The sequence below is a fragment of the Oreochromis aureus genome, linkage group 23, assembly GCF_013358895.1.
Source record: "Oreochromis aureus strain Israel breed Guangdong linkage group 23, ZZ_aureus, whole genome shotgun sequence".
Classification (NCBI taxonomy): domain Eukaryota; kingdom Metazoa; phylum Chordata; class Actinopteri; order Cichliformes; family Cichlidae; genus Oreochromis; species Oreochromis aureus.
Window position 1 is genome coordinate 29,662,222 of NC_052963.1, and position 13,850 is coordinate 29,676,071.

The 13,850-nt window shown below is 39.1% G+C and overlaps 1 protein-coding gene across 4 annotated transcripts in view; it reads left to right on the forward strand.

Moving 5' to 3' along the window:
• mcf2l2 (MCF.2 cell line derived transforming sequence-like 2) overlaps nucleotides 1-13,850 on the forward strand; it is an 88,024-nt gene that overhangs the window by 56,853 nt on the left and 17,321 nt on the right. For all 4 annotated transcript variants that reach the window (XM_039606932.1, XM_039606929.1, XM_039606928.1 and 1 more), the window contains exons 26-27: nucleotides 3,153-3,189; nucleotides 3,374-3,471. In XM_039606932.1, coding sequence (XP_039462866.1) covers nucleotides 3,153-3,189; nucleotides 3,374-3,471 — 135 coding nt within the window. The remainder of the gene's footprint in view (nucleotides 1-3,152; nucleotides 3,190-3,373; nucleotides 3,472-13,850) is intronic.

Genomic DNA, 13,850 nt, shown 5'->3' on the forward strand with positions numbered 1-13,850 from the left:
AGGCTGTAGGAGGCTCTGACGGTCCAGTGCTGTGATTTAAACCTCAGACTCCATGTGAGGAAAGACAGAGAGAGGGAATGAAATTAGTCCAGGAAAAAGGGAGGGAGGAGATTGAACGTGATGGGGAGAAAAAAAAGAGGAGGATGGTGGAACGATGTGAAGAGAGAGACAAAGAGACAGAGATGGGCAGAGAGAGTGCAAAGGGATTTTCAGAGTGGAGATGGAGGGTGAGAGGCAGCTCAGACGGAATGAAGGGAGGCTTGAAGGGATGAACATGAAAGGAAGGAGGGGCAATTGTTAGAAGAAAGGAGGGTGGCGAGAAGGAGAAGAGGCACGGCAGTCATCTCAGCTGTGTGCTTGAGAGAAAAGGAGGAGAGATAATAGATGTGATAGGACAGCGAGAAGAGGAAGGGATGGATTATAATGTGACTGATTTAAATCTTTTAAATCATGCCACATAATGGCAAATAGGGTCTTAGGACAAAATTATTTAAACTCAAGGTCCTGCTTTTTCTGGCACTTTCTACCCACAGTTAAAGGTCAAAAATTTACTTTCACAGTCATTTCCATGACAACTGAACTCTAGCAATGACCACTGTGTTAAAAACTGACAAATTAAAATTTCACCCTTGATCTTTTTCCAAGGTCAAGAAGGATTTTATGCACTACAGAAAGGTTTTATCGTATATTTTGGGGCGTACTTTCTACAATAATTTATATTGTCATGCTTACTCTGTCAACTTTACTCATTGAAGTCTAAGCAGAGTTTAGAGTAGAAATAATTTTGCTTATATAGGGAAGCAGAACTGCAGTGCAACTGCTGTTCCATACAAGCAAACATAATCTGTGGAGACTGAGGCACACAAGTCTTTCACATGATGAGTCATGATGGAAAATCATTTACTTGGTGAAGAAAAATGTCTTTCTGTCTGCACAGCAAGTCAGGAAGCGAGTATGTCTTCTGGTCAATGACTATGAAAAGGCTTCATGATCACTATTTCAGAGATGTCAGCACACCATGTCAACCCCGGGTTAAGCTCAATAAAATCAGACTGCAGTTGAGAAAAAAAAAATGTAAAAATGAAATGAGGATATTTTTTTGACTGATTTAGAAAAAAATCATCCCGATAAGCACAACATATAGGGGTTAGCGTATACAAACCATACCACTGTGTTATCTCACAGGGTTTTAGGTCTCTTATGGTGTGGCATCTAATGGAACAGTATTTAGCAGGATGATGATCCTAAAATCAGAACAAAGGAACCAAAAGTGCTTTAGATGTAGAAAGATGGCTTATTCTTGATTGGTTGATCTCACCAACCAATGTGCCCATTAGTTAGTTCAAGCACAGCCTTTAAACTTCCCATTACACATCTCATATACCAGCTGTTACACAGTTGCTGTTGTCTGTGCAACCTACTTTGCAACTCAAATATACCCAGTTCCTCCCTTTTACCTCATTTCTGACATAATCGTCGTTTGCATATAGTGCAAGCTGTCATTAATACTTTCTGAGCTTCTGAAGAAAACAATCCTCTTTTAACTAAAGTGGTCCTAGCAAAACTGCTCATTGGAAGCAACTGTGTTTAGTGATTAAAAAAATGTCTTTATTTTAGAAAATAGCAGCCGAGTGATAAGTATGGTTAGACAAAGTTTTTGTACCGCTGGAATTATTTCAGTATCTATCTTACCCTATATTCGTCTAGATGAATGATAAACATGGAGGATGGAGTGTGCATCACATTATAAACTTTGCCATATGCATGGTGTTACTCCTCATTTAAACTCTTGCTCCTGCTGCTGCTGCTCTCTTCTCAGACTGTCTACGCACACTTCAATATGACTAGCCTTTATGAATAAAACATCACTTTGTCCATGATGAAAAAATAGATGCTTTTTGCTGAGTACAATATTCGGTGCTATGCTGAGTCTGCACTTCTCCGACAGGCTCATTGGTTGCTTGGTATAAGAGGTAACAAGCCAGATCATTCACAGAGCTTGGTATTTCACTTATGTGAGCTATCCATTTGGCCAAGGCAGCACCTCTTGTGTACAGTTATGTTACTAGATGCTTCTCTAGAGACTTCCTGCCTCAGAGCAGGATTCTTGTGGCAGGCCAGAATTGTTAACGTTGCATTTATGAAGCCTGTTGATTAGATGTAGGTGATGTCTGAAGCTGCATTCCAGGAACTTAAGTGTTTGGATTTTTCTTTCCTTATAGAGCCCGAGCAGGATTTCAGGATATCAGTCCAGTAAAAGCAGCTTACAGAGTTGACACAGCATTCTGGGAGAATTTAAGCATCGAAATAACTCAGGAATTATAGAATAAAAGCTTCCAGTTGTAAAAGATGCCAACAGCATGGCTCTAAAGGATAGGCACTGGATGTAAAGTTTCAAACCTTGATCATTTATAGTTTTTCAGCAAACTAGATGGTGTTTTATATCTTCTTCTGTCTTGCTCTTTTCTGTTTGGTCTTTCTGATATCATCTCTTGACTTGTGTAAAGAGGACTTGTACTATTGTACTTCTTGTGCCGCCATGTATTCAGTACAGTGCAGGACACAGATTCAATAGGACCAGACACCAGTGGAGGATTACAAACAAGACACAGAAGCCACCTCAAGGCCTGCGTGCCATACAACATCCACAGTGTGGTACTGAAGAAAATATTTGCTAAGAGAAAAATAATGAAATGCTGCCTCTGCTCTGGACAGCAGGAAGAAGGAAACATCGACCGCTTCTAACAGTTAAGATGGCAAAACTGAGCAATTTCTCTAATAAGCAGAGTTTTAATGAATTCCACAGCTTTTTTCTGAAAAGGGAAAACAAATACAGGCACAGAAAATGGCGACCTTAGAGTAGCAGAATATTTTATGACTTATGGAAATGCTATCCAAGCCAATTCCTCCTATTCCATTTACCAATCATATTTTACTCATTTACTAAACCAAGTCAAAATCCCTCACGTACCTATGACCAAATACCTTTGAGCGATGTTCAGGGCCAGATGCTATATGCCTTTCTCAAAGGTAGCGATTCCAGCAGCAAATCCTTCTTTTAAAGCTTTTTCTGTCAGTCATGTGAATCACTGTGGAACACACAATGCTCCAGTTTGTCCATCAGTCATTTTCTGTTTCTCTTGCATTCACAGAAGCCAGCCAGCTAAACATCTATGGGCCCCCCATGAGGTGAGGAAACAGAGAATCACACAAATTAGAAATTAATCAGCAACCATGATGACCACGTTGCAGAAAATCTGAAACCTTACATCTGCTCTCAGAACAGGGATGGACAATGACAAATGGAAAACTGAGTTGTTTATATTTTGTCTTAGCTTTTTCAATTTCTCACTGATCTGTCTACTCTCAATAGGAATGTGCGTAAGATGGCACTGAAACACTCCGATTCATCAAGCCCAGAGTCAGGCTTCAGGAGGTCCAACCCCAGCCCTAATATGAGGCAGAAGAGAGGTGAGAGCTCGCTTGCCAAACTAACCAAAAAGTCAGCATCTCGTATTACTTCCAGAATTGAGTAAAATGAACTGTAGATGGGGAAAGATGTGTGAACCTTGAGATTTCAGATTGCACTCTGCATGGAGTTATTGTAAAATGGAAGAACGGGCAAGGTTACAGCACATGGCCACTCATGCTGACATGCTGTTCATGCACACATAGTCTCCTCTAAATCTCTGTGCTGTACTTCTGCATGTAGACGCTTAGCCAAAAACAACCTTTGCACATGCAGTTAGGTCAAAAGCATACAGAGAAGCTGTATAGCCTCCTCACACAGAGATGCACGCACTAACACAAATACAACGCTGTCAACCGCAGTAGGGGGATAAGATAACAGGTGCAATTTCAAATTGTACCTGTCTCCTGTGAGAAAGCCCTCTGTGCTGCTTTCTAGTGTGTATGGCTATCAGCAGTCTATCAGCAAGGGTTGTTGATCAAAGTTGTGTGTGTGTGTCTGTGTGCCAACACTAACTCAAGGTGACAGGAAGCATCCCCTATGGCCAACTCCAGGGAGCCACCTGGTCTCTTAACACCCCTTTTTTCTGTCTTTCATCAATTCTTCCATGTCTCACCCCTTTATCTGTGCTATCTATTTATCTATCACTTTCTTATCTATTCTACAATGCCCTTTATATCACGCCTTATCTTGTCTTTTCAGTTTCCCTTTATTACTTTAATATCTAAAGTTTGCTGCATAACATCAATATATCAAATTATACTTTTAAATATGCAGCAAAGGTCCAGTAATTTTACAAGGCTGTGAAATATGCTGCTGAAAAGACTGTTGATCTGCATGCAGTCTAGCAGTAGCCTTGTGATGGAAATCTGTTGCCAGCCACAACTGTCATGGTGTCCCGCATTGTCCTTCATTCATTCTGTTTGTTTGACACTATCTTACTCTACTGTCGTTTAAGACATACCACTCCTACCTGTCCTACCCTCCTGCCAGTATTGTCAGCTGAGTGCCTTTCTACTCACCTCTTTCCACTTCGCCAATCAGTTACCGTTGATTAGACACATCATTTGTCAGAGTGGTCTGCCAGTGTTACACTATTCCTTAGTCTGCTTCTTAACCCTGAGTAAATCCTGGAGTTTTGTAAGCTCCCTCTTCTTTGCTGCCTGGTATTCTGTTGCTTGTGAAAAAAAAACTTGAGTATTAACCTTGCCTTTTTTTTTTTGGTCAACATGAAAAGGGCCATGTCTGTGTTTGAGCTCAGGACCTTCTTGCTCTAAAACAGCCGTGTTACCCATTGACCCACTGTGACTTCCTCATTATAATAGAGTGACATGGCAGTAAAAGAAGCCTGAATAGAAGTCTATATCCTGGCATTATGAGATGAGCCATTAATGAAGCCAAACCTTTGTGAATGTTGCACTTTGGTGGTTGAACTAGAACTTACAGTGGAGAAAAGCTTATTAAACCTCATTATGGGGTAAAGTCATTACATTTTTGAAGCTCTTTCTATCAGATCTGATTGAAGGAAGCTCCTAAAAGCCAAGTCTTGCTTCTACGAAGACTTTTGTCATGCATTGTCATTACGGTCTGGCTTGTCTGGACCTAGGCAACACATTTGTGCAAGGAAGGTGCTGCTCACTGAAGTGCATGTGTTTCAAATCCGTAAACCGCAAGTTCCCAGATACCGAGAGTACCTCTGGATCCTCCCTTCAACTCCAGAGAATTTTATTTTGGTGAGTCGAGAGTGTGCCAGCCGTTCCTGTGTTTCCTGGCATTTAGCCGAGCTGAGTGGGAGAGGCATTCTCCATTCTTCAGCTTTTGAAATGATCTAGTGTTATTTAATCTGACATTGCTGACATTTTAGTGTTAAAACCCTCTAGAGACTGTTTTTGGAAAGCTATGCTTCTGGATATAAGAAAATCAGAGTGATTCTGACAAGGCCTCAAATGGAGAGAATAATTCAAATTTAGCTGGCATAGTGTCGACATACTCCTTGGAGTGAGTGGGGGCCGATGTCGAAAGCATCCCCTAAGTCCTAAAACACCACTGAAGGTGTGGTTTGCCCTACAGCATTTGTTCAAAGGTAAGTTTCAGTAACTTAGTAAGTGTTTACTGTTTCTGCTTTCTTTATATGGATTTTCTCCACCCTGCCATGCTCTCACACTGAATTTTCTTTACCACTCGCACAGTCCCAAATGCTAGCAGGAAGTTAAAGGTTAGGGAATGCTGACAGTGGCTGCTGCTTTGGGTATCACCCTTCAAATGTGTGGCTGGCCCCTATTATAAAACCAACCTGTCTGTCTCCTGGTATCCATTGTCACCTCCTGCTCTAGTCTCTCTTTCCCTTACTCCTTTATGTTTCTGTCTTGTGCTGTTTATTCCTTCTTCTGTCAGCTTCCGGCCATTTACTTTTTGTCAGTCATCCCTCTTTAATTCACTCTGTGGATCCCTTTTTACTTCTTCTTAGTTCTCACATTCCTTCTCGTCTTTCATTCTTACTCAGTTTTCCGCCCTGGATTCCTTCTAATCCCATTTTCATAACATCTATTTCTTGTAGATAATGCTTTGCGTTGAACTGTTATGTGAGTTTAGTTTTATGCTTTGAAGTTTTCCTCGACAGACTAAACAAACAGAAACACTTTGCAGTGACATCTCAGTGCTGATGAACTGCTTTCCACTAATGATTACCCAGAAATCACAGCAGCGATGTGTCGTGTGTCACGGTACTTTATCGTCAGCAGCTGTTATGTAGTGTGGACCAGAATGTTGCTAAAATAAAATTCCAACAAAAATGAAAGAAGCTACATTTAGCTGCTCATAAGGAGTACCAACAACTTCATATTATAAGGTAGACCCTACAATAATACAGAGAAAAACCCAACAATCATATGAGCACGTATGTGCAAGCACTTTGGCAACAGTGGGAAGGAAAATTCCCTTTTAACAGGAAGAAACCTCAGCAGAACCGAGCTCATAGAGGGGCGGCCATCAGCCGCAACTGGTTGGGGTGAGAGAAGGGTAGTGCCACTTATTTGATTTGGCAGATTTTCAGATGCCCCATCTGACACAACCCTCAAGGGATTTGTGTTCAAACTAGGGATGTTTTAATTGTTAGGTAAATGTGTAAACTACTGCACCATGGAGCCAAAAAAAATTGGGTTTTAAATCAGTTGGTTTCTCTCTAGCTCATATTTCTGATAGTACAGCAAACCATGTTCTATGGTTTTATCTTCTCCACAGTAATCCCCAGTGTGGTGTTTTCTTAGTGCCATTAAAAATTGCATGTACAGTGATTAGGTGAAATGTGGTGTAGGCCGGGCATACTTATCCCACACAGTAATTAATAGTGGGCTTGCTAGATGCACTGGTTCTTATATAGAGCTTTTCTACTCTTTACTGAGCGCTCAAAGCACTTTTATACAACTTGCCTCACCCATTCACGCCCATTCGTACAAGCACTTTTTTCTATGCTTTTCCTATGTAAATTCTTATATCTAACATTCACACATTCATACTCTGATGGATGTATCGGAGAGCAACTTGGGGTTAGTATCCTGCTCCATGATATGTGGAATGCAGACTGGAGCTGACTGGGATTGAACCACCAACCTTCCAATTTGTAGGTGACCTGCTCTACCTCCTGTTGCTTATTGAAAACCCATATAAGGTTGAAGCTCACTACCCTACATAATAACGATAATAATAATAATAATAATAATAATAATAATAATAATAATAATAATAATAATAATATAATAATGATAATACTAGTGCTGCATCCACTGACAATTAGAAAACTTTTACAGAATTAAAAGTCAAAAATACAAAATCAAACTGAATGTACAATCTTAAAAAGGTGTGTTTTAAGAAAGGGTTTAAAGATAGAAACAAAGAATACTGTGAATGCAGTGTGGGAGAGAGTTCCAAAGATATGAGGCTGAGAGCTCTGAGGTCCATGGTAGTCGGACGAGCACTTAGTACTTTATCATGCAGACTTGCTTGAGCAGTTAATCAGGCTGAATTAATCAGGCTCATTGTGAAGGTGCAGGAATATATACACTTGTTTTAACTAAATACAGTATAAAATATTTGATTGCAATATTTGTCATGTATTAGCAACTCTTTTGTTTGAGTGACAGCATGGACGCTGCAAAATCTGACAACCAATCTCGAGTCTCTGTCTTGGATTTATCAGTAAATCCTTTTTGTTTTTTTAGCAGGACTTTTGCTGATTGCTGACCTGTTTTATTTATTTATCATGTTTATTCTGTATCTAAGATGAAGTAGCTTTTCTGGTCTTCAGTAAACAAAGCTTGATGTATTGATCTTTTGATGGTGTGAGCCATGCACTGCTCCCTTAGAAATCCTCAGTGTAGCCATACTTTGACGTTGAGAAGCCAGCCTTTGCTCAGAATAACAATGTGACTACTGACAGTTTCACTTAGTTCTGATGCCATGTTTCCCATGCTTAGAGTGCTACTTGCTAAGCAATGTTCCACTGGAAGCACGGGGCACATACATCTTTCTAATAGGTGAATATAGGGTTATATGTGTACAAGCCCCTGATGAGTTGTTTAAATCCATGGATCATCAGAGCAATGCTTCATTGGAAAAAAAAACAACATACAAAAATATTACCTTTTTTTTTTTACAAAGCATACACTGTAGATAAAAGATGTACTTAACTGTTGCAATGAGCACTTTTTAGGCCCACAGAACCAGAGGCTGCAATTTTATACAGTGCACAGTCTATGTACAAAGGAGTGAACATGGTCAATGACTTCTAATCTGCTTCAGTATAGCTGCTGACCTAGAAGCAGTGGAGAAACTGAAATATTTCTTTTCATTTTACTGGGTAAAAATTATTGTGTGGTTATTATAAATATTTCAAGACCCTGAAACATTTTGCGTTTACATGAAAATATGTCAGATTTTGATGGGGTCTTAATTTTTTTTGCTAAAACTCTTTCACATTCCTTAAAAAATTGTCAGTTATTGAGTTTCTCTGGACTGATGGCTGTGGTTAGGGAACTTTAGCCATAGTTATTATCTGAGGAAAGTGGTTCAATGTGTTATGTGTTTTCAAAAAAAAAAAAACTCTATGAGGTGAAAATTGAACAGGCGTGAAGTGAAGACTTTCACCAAAATCTCCATTTTTGTAAGTCTATATTTTCATTGTTATTGTCATTAATCTTGTAGTATTATCTTCTCTTCTTTAGACATAGATGATCCATCAAGGTTCAAGATGGAAGAATTAAGTCCCTCTTTCACTTAGCTTCCTTTGGCCAGTTGTACCGTTTAACTTCAATGTTTAATATGACATAATCTCATATTTCAACAGCACAAAATACAGATAATAACAATTAGTGATCATCTATAGTAGATTCCTAAATATCAGACTTAGGAAACAATCTGCTTTTATGACAGACTTTTCTGCTTTCCATCATCTGCACAGTAGTTGGAAGAAGGGAACTATTAGATTTGACTGTTTCACATGATCTAAAGCATCTTGGACAGAATGGTGATTTTACACTTTGACAGCAAACGTTAAAAAAGTTATCTGAAAGTCGAACTGTAAGTGGGTCAGAATAATGAATGAAAGTCACAGTGTATGTGAGAAAAATCCTTAAATATCTTGCACGCTTTGAATGGAAGATTGCATAAAATTATCCGTGTGCCAATGTCACAAAGTGATGGACAATTATGCCAAATTCTTTCAAGGAGTTAAATCTGGTAAACGAGCCACTATTGACTCCCAGTCCAAGGATACAGTACATTAATTTTAAGCTGTTGATATTATTGTTGAATAAACAGTTGAAAAAGTGTTGGCAAAGATGTCGTATGGTGTAGTTCAAGTTTACCACATGAAACGTTGACTTATGGGGAAAAGGTATGTGTCTCCATATGGTGCAGTTTACTTGCTTCATCAACAACCTGCAAGTGTTTAGTAAGTCTGCAATTCAGTGTTTTCACACGACACCTTTACTGAATTAAATTCTCTTTAAAAGTCAAGAATTACTATTAGAGCACTTTGACAGCCATATAAACCCCTTTGCGTCACTTTATTCTTTTCAAGCAACGCTCAAACTGCTTCTTCTTTCTCTTATGTACTAACTTCTGCTTAATCTCGCTTTGCTACGTAGCTGACGCTTCAGCCAGCCAGTCAGGCCACTCGGCTGTTAATGCTAGGAAGCATTTCACCTTGCAAGGACTTTCCAACAGGAGGTCTCTTCCAGCAGGTAACAGCAATATGCCGAGTGCTCCCTAAATCCACCTGTATCGCCATCTTTATCATCACCACTGGCATCTTTGTCAATATTATCATCTGTTGTTTGCTCTTTTTATCTCTAATTGCTGTCACGATAATGTTGATCATAATGATAATTGTCATCATCATGAACGGCAGCAGCATCTGCCCTTTGTAGTTAAGTCTTTTCGCTCCAGTGCATGCCACTCAGTTCTTGCACAGATTTCTCTACGTGCATTGCAGTGTCTGCAGTATCTCACATAATAAGACCGCATCTCCATCCACTCCTCTGTCTGTGCTTTTATCTGTTCACGTCTGTATCATCTACCTCTGCTTGCACTGCAACAACTATGATTTAGAAAAGAATGGGATGGAGTTCTGTCGAAGAGGCAGGATTTGACAGCAGGTGATGGACAGATGAAGACAAAGAGTAGCTGGGCAGAAATATATGGTGAAGCACTGCACGGCATTTCACCTCACAGTACCAAAGCCCTCTTGACATTTTAATATGTTTAAACATATCTGAAGGAAGACGAGACTTGTTTCTGTTTCGCAGCGGTCCGACCACACGGGTACGCTGATGACACAGTTGGAGGAATGAGAGAGCAGTTTTGAAAGACAGTCATCTCCAGTCACGTTTAAGTCACTAGACGGCAGACACGTCGAATGATAGAAACCTTTCTTTAAAATTAGTGAAAGCTGAAACTGTTGTGTTGCAGTGATGTTGCATCAGGTAAAACAAAACAAAACAAAAAGTCATATTTATTTCATTAGTGATGACTAACAGGGAATCCTTGTACTTTAGACTTTTGTATTAGTCCAATTTTATTTTTATTGGCATGTCTAAACTTAGATTCTGAAAGTAAAATCTTAGTAAACTCTCAAAACAATTGTTTTTCTTTCTTTCTCAGTTGCATTTTATAGTCTTTCCTAGAGAATGTATAGATAATTAGTTATTAAGATGGCAGTGCTAAGAAAGACCGTGAAGGCTGCTTTCTCTTTGTCTTTGATTTGCATTCTATTTAATGCCCATCCTCTTATTCCTTGTCATTTTGCCTCTTTTTAAATCCCTTTACTAAAGCTTTCTCTCTGTCCTTTCCTTCTGTCCTTGTCTCTCCCCGTGCTTTTTCCTTTCTTCTTTTCCTCCTGACCCTTTCCGGCTTTAGAACCTGCTGCTAAAGAGGCTGAGGTCCCCCGCCGCTTCTCTCTCACTTCTTCTCTTGCTTCCTCTTCCTCCTCCTCCTTCGCTACACGGCGCACAAAAGGTACCAGCCTTCGTAGTTTCTTCTTGCTCTTTACAGCCTTTTCTTATTTTGATCACATTGGCTGCATTGTCACTGATGTGCATCTCAACAGGTTGAATTCTAATTATTACAGTGAGTAGTTGTGAAGTGTTAAACAAAAAGGATGGATTGCTATATTGTACATATTTTAAAATGAAAAGAAATTACATATTATGTGGGCTGGATCTAAACGGAAGAATTGAACATTTTGCATTTTTAATATCGTTACAATTGCGGTTGTTTGTTTTCTTTATGGCCAGATTTTGATTTGATTTGATTTTTTTTGGTCCACCATACAAAACCTATTCTCCAAAATACAGATGCAGGGAGAGGTTTGGAGAACTGAATGTTTTCACAGATTTCAGCAGAGATTTTCTCTCCACGCTTCTTTCCCTCCAACCAGTCGAGGCAGATGGGCACCCTGTCTGAGTGTGACTCTGATGGAGGTTTTCTTCCTGATAAAAGTCAGTGGTTTTTCACCCCTCTTGCCAAGAGCTGCCCAAGAGGAATTGTAAGAAAGAGCCAGGGTCCACTTTTCTGTATGAGAATTCAAGTGAATCGAAGGGGGAGAAATTTGTTTCGTATCAAGGTTTTTTGAATGTTTTTCATTGTATTTCAAACCAGTGACTAGGTTATAGTGCATTGTCACTCACCTGCCAATTTATTTTTGGGTTTCATTTACTCAGTTAAAATAGGAAATATAATTAAAGATGTGTTTTAAACATTAATCCATAATGACACCTATGGAGAAAGGTGGGATAGAGCTTACCTCTCATTATATCTGAGAGAAACATCCAGTCTTTTGTGGGATTTACAGAGTGCTAAACAGAGTTTCTTTGTGTGCCTTTGCTAACAGTAAATCATTTTTATTCATAATCAAAGATTATGAGCAACATATGAGTTTGTAAGTGTATATGTATCACCCCTGTAAGCTTACAGTGATTCTGACTCACAGCAACATACAGACTTGAATCTACAACTCACTTTAGATTTCTTGCTCATGTTTCTCTGTTAGCCACAAGCGTGGATACATTATGCGCATTAGCTTGCCAAATTAGCTTCCATATGCACATCCCCTGGGAGACCAGTGCACTTCTAGTATCAGTTTGCTGGCTAAATAGCAAATTAGCTGGTCAGCAACTTCACCATGTTCTCCTCTCTTGAGATTTGCAGCGTGTGCCTGATAGAGAATTGCTAAAAGCACAATGAGAAAAAGAAGAGATGGACAAGAGGTGGGCAGGCATTCAGTACAGATACTTTTTTTAAGCAACTGTAATGAAATAAGAATTTTGATAAGGTGACATTTGGAACGCAGGGTGACATTAAAAGTGGCAATAGAAGTGCAATTTCTCTTACGAATACAGATGAGACACTGATTTTCAAGGAGGCAGAGGCAGGAAAAGAATTCAAATTGAACTTTAAAAAAAAACTATTTCCATTCAGTCTCACGGTCCTCTTTTTATTGCATTTCTTTTATTATCCCTCATGCAGCTGAGACTGACCGATCAGAGCACTGCAGGCCACAGTACTCAGCGGAGGTCTGAGCGTGGCTGTTGCTTTTTGGCCTGTATTTTTAATTCTAATCCACACTGTGTGCTAAGCAAGGGACAATATTACTCTATGTTGCTTGATATTGTTGAAACAGATGTGAAAATCTGTAGCACTGCCATGTAATTCCAATTGCATGCAGCTTTATATTTAAAACTGGGAAATGTGAATTATGAGTAATTGAACATATGGGCTGTGTTTTGTTCATCACTCCCTCATAGCAACTAAAACATTTTCATAAGATAAACGTGTGAGTTCCATGAAATGCAAGTAGGAGAACAGGTGCAAAAATGAAAATGAATGAAGACTGAATTCAATTTAGAGACGTTATTTTTACGACTCTGCGCTGTTATGTCTTCACTGGACAGACCAGTGCTATCATTAATGTAGTTAGTAACACTTATGCTTTTTTCTAGTGTGATAAATATCTGATTTGGAAGCAAAACATAAATATATAAATAAATAAATAAATAAATCTGGTTTTGAGGCAGTGTTTTTACTCAGATGTTAGTATTACCATGCTGTGTTTCAACATCATGTCTTTATGTTTTGCTTCTAAGGAGCCAGGTTTTATTTATATTTTTTAAAAGTGGTCTTGTAATAATTCTTCGGCCCTTCTTAAGGTCCCTCAGAGTTTCTTTGGATGCTTTTTCAGTCATTTTCAGTCCACTCCCTGTCCCTGACTGGTGTCAGAGGAATATTTTGGGGGTTTTTTAAGCTGCTTAACACTGACATATGAATCATTCAAGAATAAAAAAAGACACCCAGTTGAAGGGATGAGCCAGCGTTGTGTCTACAGATAACACACAACTTAGCACAGAAGCAACTTTAAATTGTATCTTTGGGCATTTTCTCACAAGCAGCCTTTCACAAAAACACATCATTTGTTCCCATTTCTTAATTTGAATCTATGAAAAATGCAAAAGATAACACAGTGTGACAGGCATGAAATAGTATTTCAACAGCATGATTCCCAAAGAGATATTAGCCAAAAATGTGGCGTATGTAGGCTTCCTGTGCAGTGAGTCCTCAAAACACTTGAAGAAACCAGACAAGTAGAGAAGATAAAGTGAAAGGCCTAATAAGGTATTTAAGTCATGTCATTAAGAAAGAACATCTGGCCATTCAGTTGATACGTCTGTCTGATAATGTTCAAAGAATTTTCAATAGAAATAGTCTCAGTAGAAGGGTGGACATGAAGAAGCCATTTTTTGGGAAGGGAGACAGAGAAAAAAGGCAGAAGTATGCCAAAATGTTACAAAAATTTAACTTAAAATCAGAGGTAAAAGGTCTGATGGAGGGA